The sequence below is a fragment of the Morone saxatilis genome, unplaced genomic scaffold (genome assembly GCF_004916995.1).
Source record: "Morone saxatilis isolate NCDOM2014 unplaced genomic scaffold, NCSU_SB_2.0 Contig15, whole genome shotgun sequence".
In the NCBI taxonomy this organism is placed as follows: domain Eukaryota; kingdom Metazoa; phylum Chordata; class Actinopteri; family Moronidae; genus Morone; species Morone saxatilis.
In genome coordinates, this window is record NW_023339707.1 from 6,609,388 (window position 1) to 6,626,104 (window position 16,717).

At 37.1% G+C, this 16,717-nt stretch overlaps 1 protein-coding gene across 2 annotated transcripts in view; it reads right to left on the minus strand.

The window, feature by feature from the left end:
• Window positions 1-16,544, minus strand: part of nadka (NAD kinase a) — a 20,248-nt gene extending 3,704 nt beyond the window's left edge. The window contains exons 1-9 of one of the 2 annotated variants that reach the window (XM_035657231.1): window positions 16,405-16,544; window positions 15,446-15,622; window positions 12,651-12,734; window positions 3,178-3,307; window positions 2,172-2,280; window positions 1,976-2,061; window positions 1,780-1,882; window positions 1,515-1,657; window positions 788-887 (exon numbers count right to left, since the gene is read on the minus strand). In XM_035657231.1, the coding sequence (XP_035513124.1) occupies window positions 788-887; window positions 1,515-1,657; window positions 1,780-1,882; window positions 1,976-2,061; window positions 2,172-2,280; window positions 3,178-3,307; window positions 12,651-12,734; window positions 15,446-15,597 (907 nt within the window). In that variant the 5' untranslated portion in view covers window positions 15,598-15,622; window positions 16,405-16,544. Of the gene's footprint in view, window positions 1-787; window positions 888-1,514; window positions 1,658-1,779; window positions 1,883-1,975; window positions 2,062-2,171; window positions 2,281-3,177; window positions 3,308-5,816; window positions 6,229-12,650; window positions 12,735-15,445; window positions 15,623-16,404 lie in introns of those variants that run through there. The other variant, XM_035657232.1, reaches the window with a different exon arrangement.
• Between the last annotated feature and the right edge of the window lie 173 nt (window positions 16,545-16,717).

Consider the following 16,717-nt stretch of genomic DNA (forward strand, 5'->3'; position numbering starts at 1 on the left):
GATCATTACCCACTGACAGGGGGCGCCACCGGGCACTGGACCGGCTCTGGAGGTTTATTGGACCTGGAAAACACACACACACACACACACACACACAGACAGAGTGAACTTAAGCCCCATGTCAGGTTCAGGTCTAACATACTGTAACTCAATAGATGACCTTTATCCTGAAAGCACATGAAGACTTCACAATATAAGCATGCTCTTCACCAATGGGGGAGTATTTAGACTACGGCTGAAACTAACAATGGCTTTCACTATCATCTTGAAAGCTAAAATGTTATTTAGTGTAACATTACCTCCCTGGTGTTCAAATAATTGTTAAGCTGCATGGACCTCCCGTAGTTTCTCTGTGCCGGCCAGAGAAGCTCAAGCACAGGACAAGAAGTTTGACTAGGAACTATTTTTATAAATTCGAATCTTTTATGTTCTTAAAACATTTTGCTGTAATCTCTTTTACTACACCATACTTTGAGTGAATGCTGCCTCTCACACACAACAGTTATGTCTAGAAACTTCTGTACAAAGTCCAGCTGCTTGCTGGGAGGTGAATGTCAGCCAGAGGTGCAGAGATTAAACTTTGCCCCGTCCACAGACCGTCTTGTTTGGGCTTGAAAGTAAAAACGCACGCTTGGCAGCCTCCTATAAACATAAACCACTGATCTGATTTATGTGTCAGCACTCTCTCACTCTGGACTTGTTAAATGGTGGCGGTACAGTGCAAACTGGCCTGAAGCCGTTGTAAGTATTTACATTTTGCCAGACAGACGAGCATCAAGACACTCACCGTCTCCCTGCACTGTGGTAATGAGGTGTCCATCCAGGAAGAGGTCGACATTGGAGAGATAAGAGGAGGGTCCTCTGTCCACCACCACCTCATTCAGTACCTGAAACACACACAGGCAAGACGCATTCACGTTAACTTGTGCGATCTAGACACAACTGCACACAGCTACAACTGGATACTGTTGGAATGTATAGAGGGAAATTAATAACCAGGTTTCTCATGTTCCATGTACATCCCAAATATTATCTAAACCAGGATCCAAGGCAAAACTGGGATACTAATGCGCATGTAAACGCATCCACTAACACCTGTTCTACGCTAGACAAGACAAAAACACCTTGCATCATAGAATTAGTGGCAGTAAAAATACTTCACACATACGTCAAACACTATTAACCTCGTACCTGGAGCAATAATTACTAAATTTTCTCATGTGGTTCTTTAATAACTGGTTCAGGCCCACAGGCATCAGTGGGACAGCTGCGTCATGATGACGCCACATGGGTAACCTGTTTTCACTTATTTACAGTGTGGACTGAGGCCGTAGTGGAACTGCATCTTGCTGTCGATTCATAAAAAACTGTAGCATTGTTTCTTTTTTAAGATCCCCATTGGTGGCTACCATCTTTTTTTCATTTACATTTACAACTCTTTGTGTGCGTTTGCTTAAATCTTTTTTCTCATTGCAAAGGAATACCAAAGTACTGGTTTAAGGTGCAGCCGCTACCTGATACTGCATGGCTTTCCGGCTACTTTCGATGTCCCCATTGGTCAAGATGATACCCTTTTCATCCACTCTGGCCTTCTTCTCCAAGTTCTCTTTAAGCACCCGCACCTTCAAGCGACTTCGCAGGACAATGGCAGCATTACCTATTTAAATATATGAAGGTTCTTTTGTAAATGAAAACTGGAGCACAGCATATGCTTTACAAACAGAACAGGAGTGTTTATGATGTACAGAAACCACGGCTGACAGAGAGAGCTTTCAGTACCTTCAATAATTTGTGTGACCTGAGACTGGTATGTGTCAAACTTGAAAGGGGTCAGGAAGCCTAAGGAGCCCAGGTGGAAGGCCATAACTGGTGGAACGCTCTCCTACAAGTAAACAAAACGAAGAAAATGTTACGGTATTTCAGTAAATTTAAAAACCCCACAAAGGATGCTTTTTTAAAACACCTGGCTGAATACCTGAAAGAGCGAAGATGCATACAGCAGAGTCCCATCTCCACCAAGACAGATAATGAAGTCTACACGATTGGAGATGTCATCAAGATCTGAAAAATATAAAGACAATAAACCTTTTAAATATCTTATATACGATCATACATGATATATATATATGGTGTCCATACAACCATAGAAAAGATGACTTTGGTTTTCATACCTTCTCTGAAAGTGCAGAATTTCTTAGTAACAGCCCCAAAGTTTTCGTCGCCTGAAATGGCTGGGTCCTCAAGAACTTTCTTTTCCACATAAACAATCAAGTTTTTAACCTACAACAACAATAACAACAACACACACAAAATTAGCAACAGCCAATGCAGAATATATAAAAGAAAGCACAACATCTATGCTAACAAGATTTGTTCACAGATGACATAATGCTTATACAAGAGCAGCAAAGGTGTAGCCTGATGATGGCATCAAAGTAATAGTAACAAGATCACAGAAGAATCCATCTTGGCCGGACCAATCAGTGTACTGACAGCTACAGGGGTGGGTGCTAGGTGTGACATAGCGAGAAGACACGTTCGTTAAACAACAATGGCGGCTCCCAGAGATGTTAGCATAGATGCTGCTAGCATCAGTTATCAGTTATATCAGAACTGGAAAGTGTGAGCACTGAAAGCTTTTCCCAATGGAAAAGAAGTTTTCAATCTTCTCCCAACAGGCTTTGTAAATAGTCTGACTACCTTATATGGTTTGTTGGGTTGGTTGAACTTTGACTGTAACAGACAGCAATAGACAGATGGTTCATCCAATCACCCTGCGACTATTAAAAGTGAAGTGAAAGTGTCTGCCCTTTTCCAAACAGATTCCAGTGACAGATTCCCAAATGGTTCTGTGTAACATACCATGTAGCGAGTCAGGTAAGGGTCATGGATTAGGGGTTACCCTAATCAAATCTCAGGAGCAGGAATAGGCAAAGCAGAGTTTTATTATAAGTGAGTGTTCAGGAGTTTATCAAAATGAACAGCTCGTGCTGTTTTCTTTTATTTGACAGCAAGGACTTTGACTAAAAGAGGACAACACACATAGTGGTGCCACACTGATCCCTCACCAGCTTCCCACCAGGAAACACTTTTGGACAGTTATGTTTGTTGTTAAAGGTTAATCCCATCACAGTCTGTGGTCAACACTGAGTGGTGTCAGCGATCACGTGGTCTTACCTCGGTGAGGAACATGCAGAGCTCTTTGAAAGGCTCGAGCAGACTGGCATCTCGTATCTTCTTGATGACAAGGACACTTTTTGGTGGCTTGTTCCACGTCAGTCTCTGGCTGGCGGGGTCCTGAATGTGCCTAAACACACAAAGAGAGTTTTCAGCTCAAGAGGGCAAAAAACAGACTCAACGGTCACTTGATAAGGATTCCCCCTTACATCAGCATAGATCTGAACCAGATGGCTGGCTGATGTAAGATCTGTTAACTATCTGATGCATCCTAGTGTTCATCATAACCAGGACTGCTTAGTAGCTATCCAATTAGAGGCCCTGGCTTAAGGTCTAGCTCTGTTGCAACATATTGCTGACCTCCATGTGTCGTCTGCAGGGCCCTCACCTTAACTCAACCCCTCAGTGATATTATTAGCACAATGTAAAATGTCGAGAAAAAGAAAAGGCAAGATAAAAATGTTTTGAGAGAAAAAAAGAGGGTTTACATAATAATGACTAAGCTAACAGGGAGACATGGATTAACATGAACTCCCCAGGCCTGAACAAATCCAAATCATATGGAAAATGAAGTGGAAATTGCCATGGTGTATTTAACAATACCGACTTCTGTTGAAGGTTCTCTTAATTTGCACTCTGTCTCACATAGGCACTTACTGATGGTACAATAGGCTGAGTCTAGCCCTTATACAATATTTTATTTTTGTGATATGATTACAGCTTTGAAGCAACCATTTTCTAAATATAAGTTGACAATACAAGTTTTGTATTGGCAAAACAGTGATGAATGATTAGCCTAGATTTGGAGAAATAACTTGCACTCACTAATGAGTAAGAATTCCAGGAAAATGACAAGCAATTGCAAATATTTAGAGTTTTGCCCTCATTATATCATATATCCTGATGAAAACAGATTAGTTTCTCCACAGTTTAGTAAAGGATTTATTATATGTAGTGCCTCAGATTTCTTCAAGACTGCCACCAATATCACTGACTTCCATTAACAGTTAGCTGGACAGTCACTGTTTTATACTCTAGTGCAAACATACTTTTGTCTTCGCAATTTACATACAAGTAGTGGATTGCAACCATGTTATAAAACCTCCTAATGTCCTACATCTACACGTCTTTACTCCCTTTACTTAATTTCCTGCAGGCACTGTTAAACCTACACAGGCTGCCCACATACCCAAACACTGAATAGTGTATTTGATAAAAAATTGCTGTGCTTTAAATAGCTTGTAAATTAGCATCATTATCGCACAGTGACATTTACGCCAATCACATGTGGAGAATGGTAGTTTCAAGCCTCGTTACAAGCAGCTGTAGCGAATCGGTGGATGTAACCGAGACTAAATTAGAGAACGACTAGATAATTCCTCCTTCGCAACTGCAAATAGGAACTAACAACTTGACTCATTAGAAACCATAAACATAAAATCCAACTTTAGTTCCACCCCACACATGTTCCCACATGTTGATTTTACTGTAAATACTAGCTTCTAATGGTGCTTTACTGTACAAGTATCTGTTGTAGGCTGACTGTGATATCTCTACTCAGACTAACAGATTGCAGCAGTGTGTCAACATCGGCCGCACATGTGGCCCAATGTCTACTACTGTTTTCAGTCCAAAATAAATATTGAAATTAATCGACACATTTGCAGTGATACAAGTGACTCTGTTCTGTAATGCCACCACACACCCTGCAGGTTCTCTCACCACCTGAGGATCCTGACAGGAGAGCATATTACAATCAGCCTGCAGACTTCTGCTAACCCCTAAATGATACCGCACACAGTTTGTGACCAGTGACTCAAACACACAACCGACATACAAATAACTGACTAACAGCAGCATTATTAAACTATATCCTTGTTCCTGTTCATCGAAACACCAAACAATATAAAGCAATTTAACAAAAACACCTCAAACTAAAGCCTTAAAATTGCCACAGATTATTTAGAAAGGCAATAATCACTAGTGTAAGCCTGCACTGTGCAGTACAGGTTATTATGTAAAAATGTACCACAGGCTGAATGACACAAACATGAACAAGAACAAATAGAAAACTGAAGCTGTGCAGGCCTTGTTTCAAATACACATAATAAAAGGATACAAAGCAAAACTTCATTAGCATTTGAAGCGCAGACGAGCTGTGATCTATTCATGGACAGTTTCTCCTCTGACCACCTGAAAGCATCCACACCCTGACATCGCCTTTCATTCAGCAACCCCACTCTCACAAACCACAGGGCCATACTGTTACAACAGCCAGCCTGTGATAACACGCAAAGACTGACACTTCTACCACTTGATATGATACAACTAGACCTTGATATCACGACTAAACTTTGATATCACATCCAGTCTCCAAACTCCACACAAGTCTAACCTTACAGAAATATACATTTTTCATTAAAAAAACAAAACTCCAAAAGCCAAGAATAATTCTCTACTTTGTCTAAACATAGTCTGAAGCATGACTCTGACATGCCATCAGTTTAATATTACTATTAGCTCACTGTGGTGAAGCATCTGTTGGCAGTAATCCACACGATGCCTGGTGCTGCCAGTGAATATTTCACCCATCAAACATGTTCTCTCTGTGGAGAAAGAGACAGCGACGCTCCGCTCACCATTTCCACACTTTGTTCTCGTTGTGGTTCCCGGGAGTGTCCTGCAGTATGCACTGGTTGAACTTCATGGCTGTACTCATGTAACAAGGATGCTGCTTCAGGTTGACTCGGTTGGAGTACAGAGCTCAGTCCCGGTGGCCTGTGCCGACACAACAACTCATTCTGCCTCTAACAACTTCCTCGATGGCTGCACATTGCAGAGCAGCTGGAGCGGCTGGGTCAGTTCACTTCTTGTGGTCGAGCTGTGAGTCAGCCACCGGTTGTCTGAGAGGCTGAGAGTCTCTCCATGCGCTGTGGTGGGGCTCCAGGATCAGCTAACAACCCCTCAAGCTGGATTCACCGCAGCTATCTTTGTCCCACTGAGGACTTAACAGTAAAACCGTCCTGGTGCATTCTGCTGCGGAACTAAAGCTCTCACTCATCTTAAAAGGTTGACTTCATCTTAGCCCCCGCCCACACTGCTCTGCTGAACCCGCCCATTCAGGGAAGGGCTTTCCTTATTGGACAGGTGTGATTTACTGAAACACAACAATGCCATGACTTTCCACTGTCATTCTTCTTTGTGTAAAGAATGAATAGATGATTGATACACACTGTATCAGAGAGAGTAATACTTCAGGGTTTACAACTCAGCCAATAGAAAAAAGAAAGCTTGATATACCAGAGCAAATTCAAGTTAATCAAAACTTTACCTTTTATGAAAAAATAAACTGATCGTGTATTTTTTGTGTAAAACCAGAAAAGTAGCTTTTTAATTGTATGACCATTTTCAAGAAAAGACAATGTGGCCAGGTGACGTGTAGGAAGGGGAAGTCCGGGGTGAGAATAGATTAACAGGACTATGTGGGTAAATGATGTAATTATGTGTTATGGAAACGCAACAGGATGTACCCGAGCTTCCTACTGCCTCATTACAGTCACCATGATAACTTAAACATAAGTGTTCATTAGCAAATGTTTCTGAGAATGAACTTCTCTCTCCATAACTTATTGATGGTCTTTATCTAAAGAACTATGGACTTGGACAGAGTCAGGTATTGTAAAAGAGGAGCATGCAATTTAACTTTCATCTGTCCTACACTGGACGAAAATATGCAATAAACAGTAAATAAAGGTCCAGGATTTAAACAAAGTTCAAAAGTTACATTTTTATCTCTTTCCAAATATTGTCACAGACTGCCTTGACGGCGGTTATTTACACAGGAAGGCAACATGCTGTACAGAAGCTACTTCAGACTGTTCAGAAATTGAAAAGTATGATGTAATTTCAGCGTTCCGTGTACTTTCAGTGTTTCATATTGCTGTATGCTACCTCGACTTGACAGCAGTGTTTGTTTATGAAGCAGATCAAATAAAAGAGAGAAAATGTGGAGCACAGTTCATCCAAAAGGCGGGTTTCTAAAACAACTCCTTGGGTCACTTGTTGTGTTTCATTTCCGGGTGTGTTTGGGCGGTGTGGGACCACTGTAACGGGTGGAGATTACCTTGAGCAGTATCACGACCACACCCTTCCACAGAGAATGAATGAAGTGGCCAGTTTTTAGTTTGAATGCTCTAAACTTAGGTCACTTAGATCTTTGCTCACCTTTTCTATTGCTTCATATTTCATTTCATTGCTTCATAGTGCATTTACACAGTATCTCTGTGGAACTCTTCCTAAAAATACTACAGCCTAACCTTTATTTATGCTACAAAGATAGCCTGGTTTTGCCACTTTTAACCTGTCTAGCAGCTTTGGGGAAGCTAATCCTTCAATTACTGCTGCCTAAAACAAATAGTGCTGGGAGCCACTTATGTGACTGAGGGAGTCAAGAGGCCAACAATCTGACCAGGCCTTGACGGGAACACATGAAGAGTCTTTCACAACTCTGCTTACTGACTCATTAAGCAGATCTGTGTAGCAGTTTCAGCAGGTGGACACATTGTTCGGTGGTGAGCTTCTGTTGATAATGTGCTGATATGATTCTGTAGAAATCGGTGTTGGCATATTGTATTACATTATATATTAAAATATGTTATATTGATAGGTGCAGGTAATGTAGGTGTAGCATTGCCTCCACAAGCTTACAAGTGTATTAAATGAACCAACATCTCTCTTACACAGTCTGAGCAAAAAAGTGTGTTAGGAGCTTTATGAGGTAGTGTTTAACACACATTGCATTGGATAACTTAGAGCTAAAAGATTAGTTGAATAATCAATAAGTCGATTGACAGAAAAATAATCAGCTTTGTCTTATTCCAGTGTTTGAAATGTGAGCAGTTCAATTTGTCCAACGTGAGAGTACACTAAATATCTGGTAAATTAATCTCGAGGTCTTACATGCTAGCTTTTTAGTGGACCTATTAACACAATATTCATCGTCTTCATCAATGGTTAGAAAGCTCTGGAAAAAGCTATTAAGTGGACCTTGAGTCGTGATTACTTTGCAAAACTATTCTTTTCTCTCTACCCTTAAATTTAGGAGAGTGAAAAGTGGAAGCTCTGTACTCCACCACAACGATGCCACAGCTTTCAGCTGTGATTGAACAGTTGATGAACTGCAGGCCTTTAAATACATAGAAAGTTTAAAAGAAGTCATATTTTATATCTGACTGCAGCTGTACACACAGCCGACACTTAGTATCTTCCCAGATAATGCTCTGTCAGGCCTGTAGCGGGGACATCTTAATTTCTTGCTCGTTTCTAGAGCTGGATGTCTTAAAACATGTACTGGAGCCTATACAATGCCTGCATTTTGGTATCAATACCCGACCTATACTCTATTCCATACCTTACTTTGAGACCCATTTTTTTCTACAAAAGAAGCCAAACATTGCCTGCAAGTTAATTTACAAGAAGCTGTATGTGAATTAATAAATGAAATATAATAGAAATAAATAATAAAACAGTCTAATTAGTGAGGTTTCAGTGAGGCTCTTTGCTTTCAGTCTGGTCTTCAGCAAGTCAATCACATGCTCAGTTAGACTGAGGTCAGGTGACAGACTTGATCAGTCAAGAACACGCCCCTTTTTAACCATACTGGGTTGCCTTGTCTGAATGTTTAGGATTATTGTCCTGCTGCACTCTTAACCTCATAGTCATTATTACATTAAACAGCAGTTAAAATGCAATGTGCGGCAGTGGAGCAAAAATAATGCCAAACACGGCACTCCCTTCATACTTTTTAATTTTACAATTACTTCACCTGGCATCATATCAAAAGTCAGTCAAGTGTGTTTGACAGATGCACAACATGCTATTTAAAATGAAAAACAGCTTAACTGGGCACGCTTAAACACATCTTCAATATTAGTATGGAGCCTTTGGCCGGTGTAGTAGTACAACTCTTGGTTTTAAGATGTCACTTTCGATGAAAAAAAAATAAATGTGTATGTGACATTGCCATACAGTGTGCAATCCTTTCTTTAAAGTCTACAGTTACATAAGAGGATATTAGGAAATTTAGGTGGAAGACCAGACTCATGAGCTTAAAAGCTTCTCATAAACAACCAGTTTAAGAGAAGTACACAGTAGATCAGGAAGAATGGGGTTAGCCACTGTTACGGCCACCGCCGACACATTCACTCTCATCAAAAGCAAGTGAGAATGACGCTTAGCAGCATAAATATAAAGTGCATGTTTGGTGGACATTTCTTTATAACCTGTATATTTTTGGACAGCTGTGCAATTTAATGATTTGACCAACATCTACTAAGACACAAGCTAATGTGGTTTGCTGGTATCTGAGGGGCTATCATAGTTAGTGCTTTTTAAATGAAGTTAAAACAGAATTTTCTTTGTTTTAAAGTCAAAATTATAAATAATAATGAAGTAAAAGTTTAATAAAGAGAAGATAGTTTGCGACAGAGCACTGACAAGGAATGGGTGCAGTGTTTGATACTTTTTATGCATAAAGAATGTTACACTACCTTACATCCCACTGACTTTAAATAGTTTGATTGAGAATTTTATTTTGAACATGCAAAAGCCAACAAAACGCCAAAAATAAGATAAAACAAAAGTGAAACGAAAAGAAACATACAATGAGAGAAAGAAGAAAAGAGAAAAAAAGAAAACGAGAACAGGTCAAAACAATGTACATGAAAAAGATAAGTTGTTAATTTTAAAAAAATTAATTGAATAATAATGTTAAAAAAGGGAGGTAGGAAGAAGTTACATTATAAAATTAATTCAAAATTATAATACTGGGTTATTAAATTATTCACTTCACTCTACTCTCAACTCGATACGTACTTTCGAATTTCACGAATATCTTTTCATACGTTATATACACCGGTCAAACAAGCGGTAACTATAACTCAATCAACGGTATCACCGTATATATTTTGTATATAAATATTTAATATAATATTTTACTTTATATATTATATAATAATGTATAATATAAATAATTAGCATAAATTGATAATAATTAATAATAATTAATAAAAAGTTAAATAAATATTTGAGATAAGTATTTAATTGAAAAAAATTAAATATGTATTTATATTTTATATTAGGAAAATATTGGTTTTGTATGTTTTTTGATTGAAGATATAATAATATGTTAAGGTAGGTGTAAAAATTATTAAAAGTTTAAAAAAAATATTGAATGAAATAAATTTACTGGTTGTAGAAAAAAAGATATTTAATTTGAGATATAAAATTAAGATTGAAAAATTAAAGTTTAAAAAAAAATTTTTTGTATGTTGATGGAAGTAAATTATTTTTTGATTTGATAATTATTTGTGCTGTATTGTATTTAAAAGATTATAAGATTAAGATATTAGATTTTAAAAAAATAATGTGTTGGTGTGTTAGGAAAATAATTTTTAATAATGAATTATAGTTTTTTTGAAAGTAAAATACGATGTAGTTGTTTTGGTACGGATTAATAATGAAAGTAACTGTATAAATGGAAGAAAAAGAGAAAAATAAGAATATATATAGTGACTTTGTGATTTAAAATTATGTATTGTTTTTATAATGAATGCATGATATTGAAGTTGATTGTGTTATTTTTAATGTTGAGGTTTAAAGAAGATTGTTGTGGTCATAAAATAAAAAATAAAATTTTATTTAATAAAATTTTAAATTGTAATATATATAATAAATAAAATGTAGTGTGTTGTTTTGTAATTAAGAAAAAATAATTTTGTTTGTAAATTTAATGATAAATTATTTATATAAACAATTTTTTAATTTTAAATTTTTTAAAAAGATGATGTAAATCATAAACTGAAAAAAAAATATTAGTATGATAGGCAAATAAAAAATTTAAAAATTTGGGATTGAATATATATTAATATAAAGAATGAATAATTTGGTAATAATAATGAAATGAAGTAAAAATAAGACATATAAGCGTTATGTTGAGTTATGATAACAGATAATCATTATAAATTTTCAGTGTTTTTTAGCGTGAGAGTTTTAAGAGTTAAAGAAAAATAAATGATAATAAATTTTAAAGTTATAACATTAGTGTGTGATGATATATGGTGTAAGGATTTTTTTTAAATATAAAAATAATAAATGACACCACACACGAGTAAAATTTTTTTGTAATAAAGTTGTAATTTTATAATATATAATATTAGTGAATTATGATAGATTTAGATATAAAGCAATATCTGAATGTACACAATTTAGAAGTTTAATGATTTAAATGAATTGTATACGTACATTAACATGAAAAGTTTTAAAAAGGTCTGTGTTGTGAAGTGGTGTGATATAAAATTTTTTATAAAGAGGTATTAATTTTGGATTAATATTGTTTAGGAAATTTGAAAGTTGAATATAATTAAAAGATGTGTGTTAGTGGTTTTAAAATACAATTAATTAATTTTTGAATATTTTAATGTAAATGTCATTAAATAAGTAGATGTTTTGTTATTAAATTTATTTAAATATAACAAATTTTATTTTATTACTAATTGTAAAAGAAAAGAGAGATTGATAACAGTTCAAATGTAATTTTTTGATGATATTAAGAGGGGTCATAAAGGTAAATGATTTTTTAAGAAAATTTGTTAAAAAAAATTGAAAATATTTGTTAAAAAAAATAAGAAGATTTTTACAATTATAAAGTGAAGTAATGAGGGTAAATGAATTTCATAGAATTGATTAATGATAAATTATTCAGTAGTAATATCAAATTTATGTTGTTTTTAAAATATATATATTTCATTAAAAGTATTATTTTTTGAATGTATAAAAATAATATTAGTTAATTTATTTTTATATTTTTTATATCTGTTTTCTGCGTCTTTGGTTCTATGTTTTATGAAGTCCCTATATAAAGTATTTTTTAGGAAGGTTCTGGTTAAAGCTACAAGGCCTTGTTGTTGTAGGTTAAGTGTTTAGTCTTTTTAAGGATCATGTTATATGTTATATCATATATATATATATATATATTTAAACACATTTGAACGTTTTTGTGAGTTCCACTGTTTTATGTCTTATGGGGAAAATGCTGTTCAGGCATAAACAACTGACCAAATCAATGTTGGTCAAAAGAAAGGTTTAACATTAATTCAAGTGGAATTACTTTGTTACAACTGACCCCAAGTCTCACAGTTATTACTGGCTCAACAAGATCTAAAAGCGACATGAAGTGGCTTTCATGGTTTTTGGTGTTGCACAGACTTAACTGACACTTCAATGCAAATTTGTACATTGATTCATAGCCTCAATATACCAGACGATCAGATATGGTGTATGGTACTGCAGTGTTTACAAGCACACAACTTCTGCCATAGCCTAAATAATTATTTTGTAATAGTTTCCACCCAGCTTTAGCAACAAAAGCTGGAAATGTCCACAGTCTCCTTTGAGAAAAAGAAAAAGCGACTTACATTACTGCGTGTGGATTCTGTAGCATGCATGCTTTAGGGCCGAACGTGGTCACAGGGCTTGGTCCATGTAGAGACTGGTTCCTCCTGAAAGAGAGGATGACAAAGACAGTTGGATTCTGAAGAATGCAAAGAAACACCTACAGAAAAATAAAAACACAACTTTTAGGCGTGAGCTATTTTTACACAGTAGAAAAAGAGAAGTCAAAGTTTTATTTTGTTTCAGTTGTAAAATAACATTTCCATCATTTACTGGACACTGTAAGCTGAGCTGAAGAATGGCCAGTGTTGTACACCGATGGCGGGATGTAGCTAAAATTCCTACATTTCTAAATACATACAAGTTTCTCATCAAATAAATTTCCCTTTCATTTCTTTGTTTCAAAGAAAAAAGAGAAGTGAAACCACAGTGATTGAGACATTTAGATAAAGAGCCTAAACCTAATAATTTACTCCATATAATTCATCATCAGCTAATATCAGACACACGACCAAACCACCTGTCTATCTAATGTATTATAAAACATGCTAAACGTTCTGTGTGGCCTTTGATGCTGGAACCTATACTGTGTCAAGACTTTGTCAAATGTAGTAATGTATTGTGTAATGTCTGAAAAACAAACACTTATATCTCTCCTACCTGCAGTACAAATACTGTATCAGTAAATGATGAAATAAAGCCCAACAGTTTTAAGAGCCATTAATATGAACACATCAGATGTCTTTATCTACTCTGGAGTTTGAGAACACAGACACTGGCACACTCTGACTTTCCAGACTTACGACTGCGTTGCGGGTAAAAGGTCACTGACTTTGAGCCACAATGGAGGAATACTAGACGACTGGCTCAAACTACTGGCGTTGGAGCCGTATCACATCGCTCAGCCAGCAAATCCTCTTAGCAGTCTGATTCTTAGAATTTACCATCTGCTGTTTACTGGCTCTTAAAGCTGCATTAATCAATATTTTCATATTAACAGTGAATGGAATGAATCTGTGTAATGTGACAGGTGTTGCTCGTAGTGACAAACCCACAGACAATTCTCATCGATTTGGCAGCTCTACTGAGTTTTTATCCTCTTTTAGGTCATTGTTTTGGAATTAGTCAAGAGGCCAGAAACACGACTCCAGTGGGATGATAATGCCGGTTGTCTATCAGGTGTTAGTAGGATACTGTTTACTAACACCTTACTGACGGTTCTTTTGCCCTCTACTGGACAAAATGTTTTTAATGCACCTCTAAGATTTACATTCACCATCTCAGCAACAGCACAACGAATAGTGGAGAAAACAAAAGGCCCATCCCAACTTCCAAGGGTCCGTGGTCACGTCTTAATACGTCTTGGGTTTAGACTAACCAACTAACAAAGATAAACAGTCAATAACCCAAAGATATTCAGTTTAAATTGACAAAGATAAAAGAAAATAAATCCTCTCATTTCACAAACAAAGGAAACACTAGAAGATAAACTTTACAAGCAACAACAAAGGCCAGTCATATTACTGACCGTCAAGATGCTCTATACCAAAGGGTATCCTGTTATAATCATTTTTGGAGGATTGATGATCAAAGAAAGCTGAGAGCAGAGAAAGATTTCACTTTTAACATTTACATAACATTTTTAATGTTTAAATCCAACATTATATATTCATCAGGCCCCCCCCCATAACTCCTCTTGTATTTTGAAATGTTTCTTCATGTTGACAGTAAACCATCAAATATTATGTTACGTTGGTAAAAAACCTAATGATTGCACTAATTTGTACAAAATTCTATGATTAAATTCATCAACACTTATTCTGCCATGTTAAATAGTAACTCCAAGCACCCTTCAGCCAAGGAACCCACTTTCCTCGTGTTTGTTTTTTATGAGTCACTGCCCTAAAAGCATCAAGTAACTCTCCACAATTCTAAATTAAACACCAATCCTCATCAAATGTCACAAAAATGAGAAGTGTCATTGCCAAACTAAGATAAACTCAATGAAACTGAATGTGTTGGAGTTTATTTCAACATCTTGGACATGTGTAATCATTGAATGACAGTTCACTTCCTCATTTCCTCATCAATAGTGGGACAGTCCGGATTGCTACTTTAGGAAAATGTTAAGGTAGGTCCCCGCCGTTTTCACTTCTCCTTGTAAGAAACCTCATGACTGTTGCTAAAACATACAAACAAAGGCCCTTGCAACATCCACAGTGAACAAACATTTCAGGGCCTCAGACCTTTGGTTTCCTTGACACCATTGCTGTGATCGTTGGAGGGATTGTGCACACATGTGTTTCTCAAATGTCCGAGGTAGTGCAACAGAGACCATGTCACAAGACTGTTTCGAAAACATTTTCATGAAACCAAAAGCAAGAGCAGCTGTTCTTAAATACCACACAGCAGTTACTCTGGTTATTGTGTTGAGGCAACGTGTTCTGGAAACACATGATGTAAAACTGACATGACAACCGAGACAACACCCTAAACAACAACACCAAAATACAAACACAGTAAAACCAGGCATGTTTAGATTTAGATTAGTTCACAAAAGGGTGATACGTCTGATAGGTACATATCTATAAGGTTTTAGCCTCTAAGCTAAAAGCTGATTCCACATTTATCAGTGAGACCATAACCATTAGTAAAAGATCTGATCTAGTAGTCTGGCTAGAAAAGCAGCCGGTTAAATGCATGGTCTAGGAAAAGATGGCATCTTGTAATGATCTAGTCATTCTCCAAACATAATAACAGGCTTGTCATCAACATAAAGAAATCATGTTACATCTGTGGGCCCCTGTTCAACGCCCACCTGTACTCAGAGGAGCTGCTGGCCGAGGAGGTGCTCAGGCTGCGGGTCTTCCTGTTGCGTCTAGCCAGGCTGCGGCCGGCGACCTCTCCTCCGTCACAGGTGGAGCAGCAGTATGGGGCAGCTTCCACTCTCACCTCCTCTCCACCGTCCATGTCACACAGCCAGGCTGTAAGGAAACTGAGAGGACACAGCAATCATTGACAGAGACGGAGTCAAATGGTACGTTAGTCAACTTAGTCACACTGCCCACAAATCGCCCTTGCACGGGGGAAACGCAGCTCCGAACTCCATTGGGAAATTGGGCAACTTTATTATTGCTTCAGAAGAGCGCAAACACGTTATAGAATATTATTCCACACAAAGTGTACATAGATACATTATCAGTCAGTCTATAATTCGGCGCACATACAATCCAACAGGACGCACACATATCTGGATATTTTCCTCTTTTAATATTTGTTTTATAACATGCATCCGACAAATTACAGAAAAAAACAACACTGTGAAGTTCAAACTGTCTAAGTCTATGTGAATTTGAAATAAAACGTTACCGACATACAGTTACAGTCTGGTACATTTAAAGTTAAAGTTACGTGTAAAGCAGCACATTAGCGCAGTTAATTAATCACAACAAGGTTTTTACAAGTTCCATCATATGAGGTTAAAAAGCTAAGTTAGCTATAATCTAGCTATATACAGTTTAATTATTGTGTTACAGCTTCGTGAGGCTGGCAGCGTCGCTGTCACTCAAAGTTTGCAAGTTTCCTAAAAGTCTAATTATTGTTGAACCGACACTGAAACACACATGAGTGTTAAGCGGATGAATGGTGACGAAGCCGGACGGTACAATATCCACAGTGAGCTAACTAAGCTAGTGTTAAGCTAGTTAGCGAGCTACGCTAGTAGTTATCATGTTCAACACAAAGCGCAACATTAACCACTTCTGTGGCCAACAATACCTTTTACCCACAACGGTACAGGGCAGCACACAGATCTGGAGCGAGGGAGCTGCCGTGGGATCAGAGCCTCTCCATTGTTCCCTCAGATTATAATGTTACACCATCTTACTCCACTGAGAGCTGTCAACAGTCAGCTCATCACTTCCTCATACTGACCGACCAATCACAGGCGCCCTCCCCGCCGACGTCATTTTGGACTTCACGTACCGACGAACCCACAGTGTGAACGTACAGACGTCTCCCTTTGTATCAGAGGGACAAGTAACCATGGGATTACATTATAATGAAGGAATTACATTTTAAAGTCGTATAC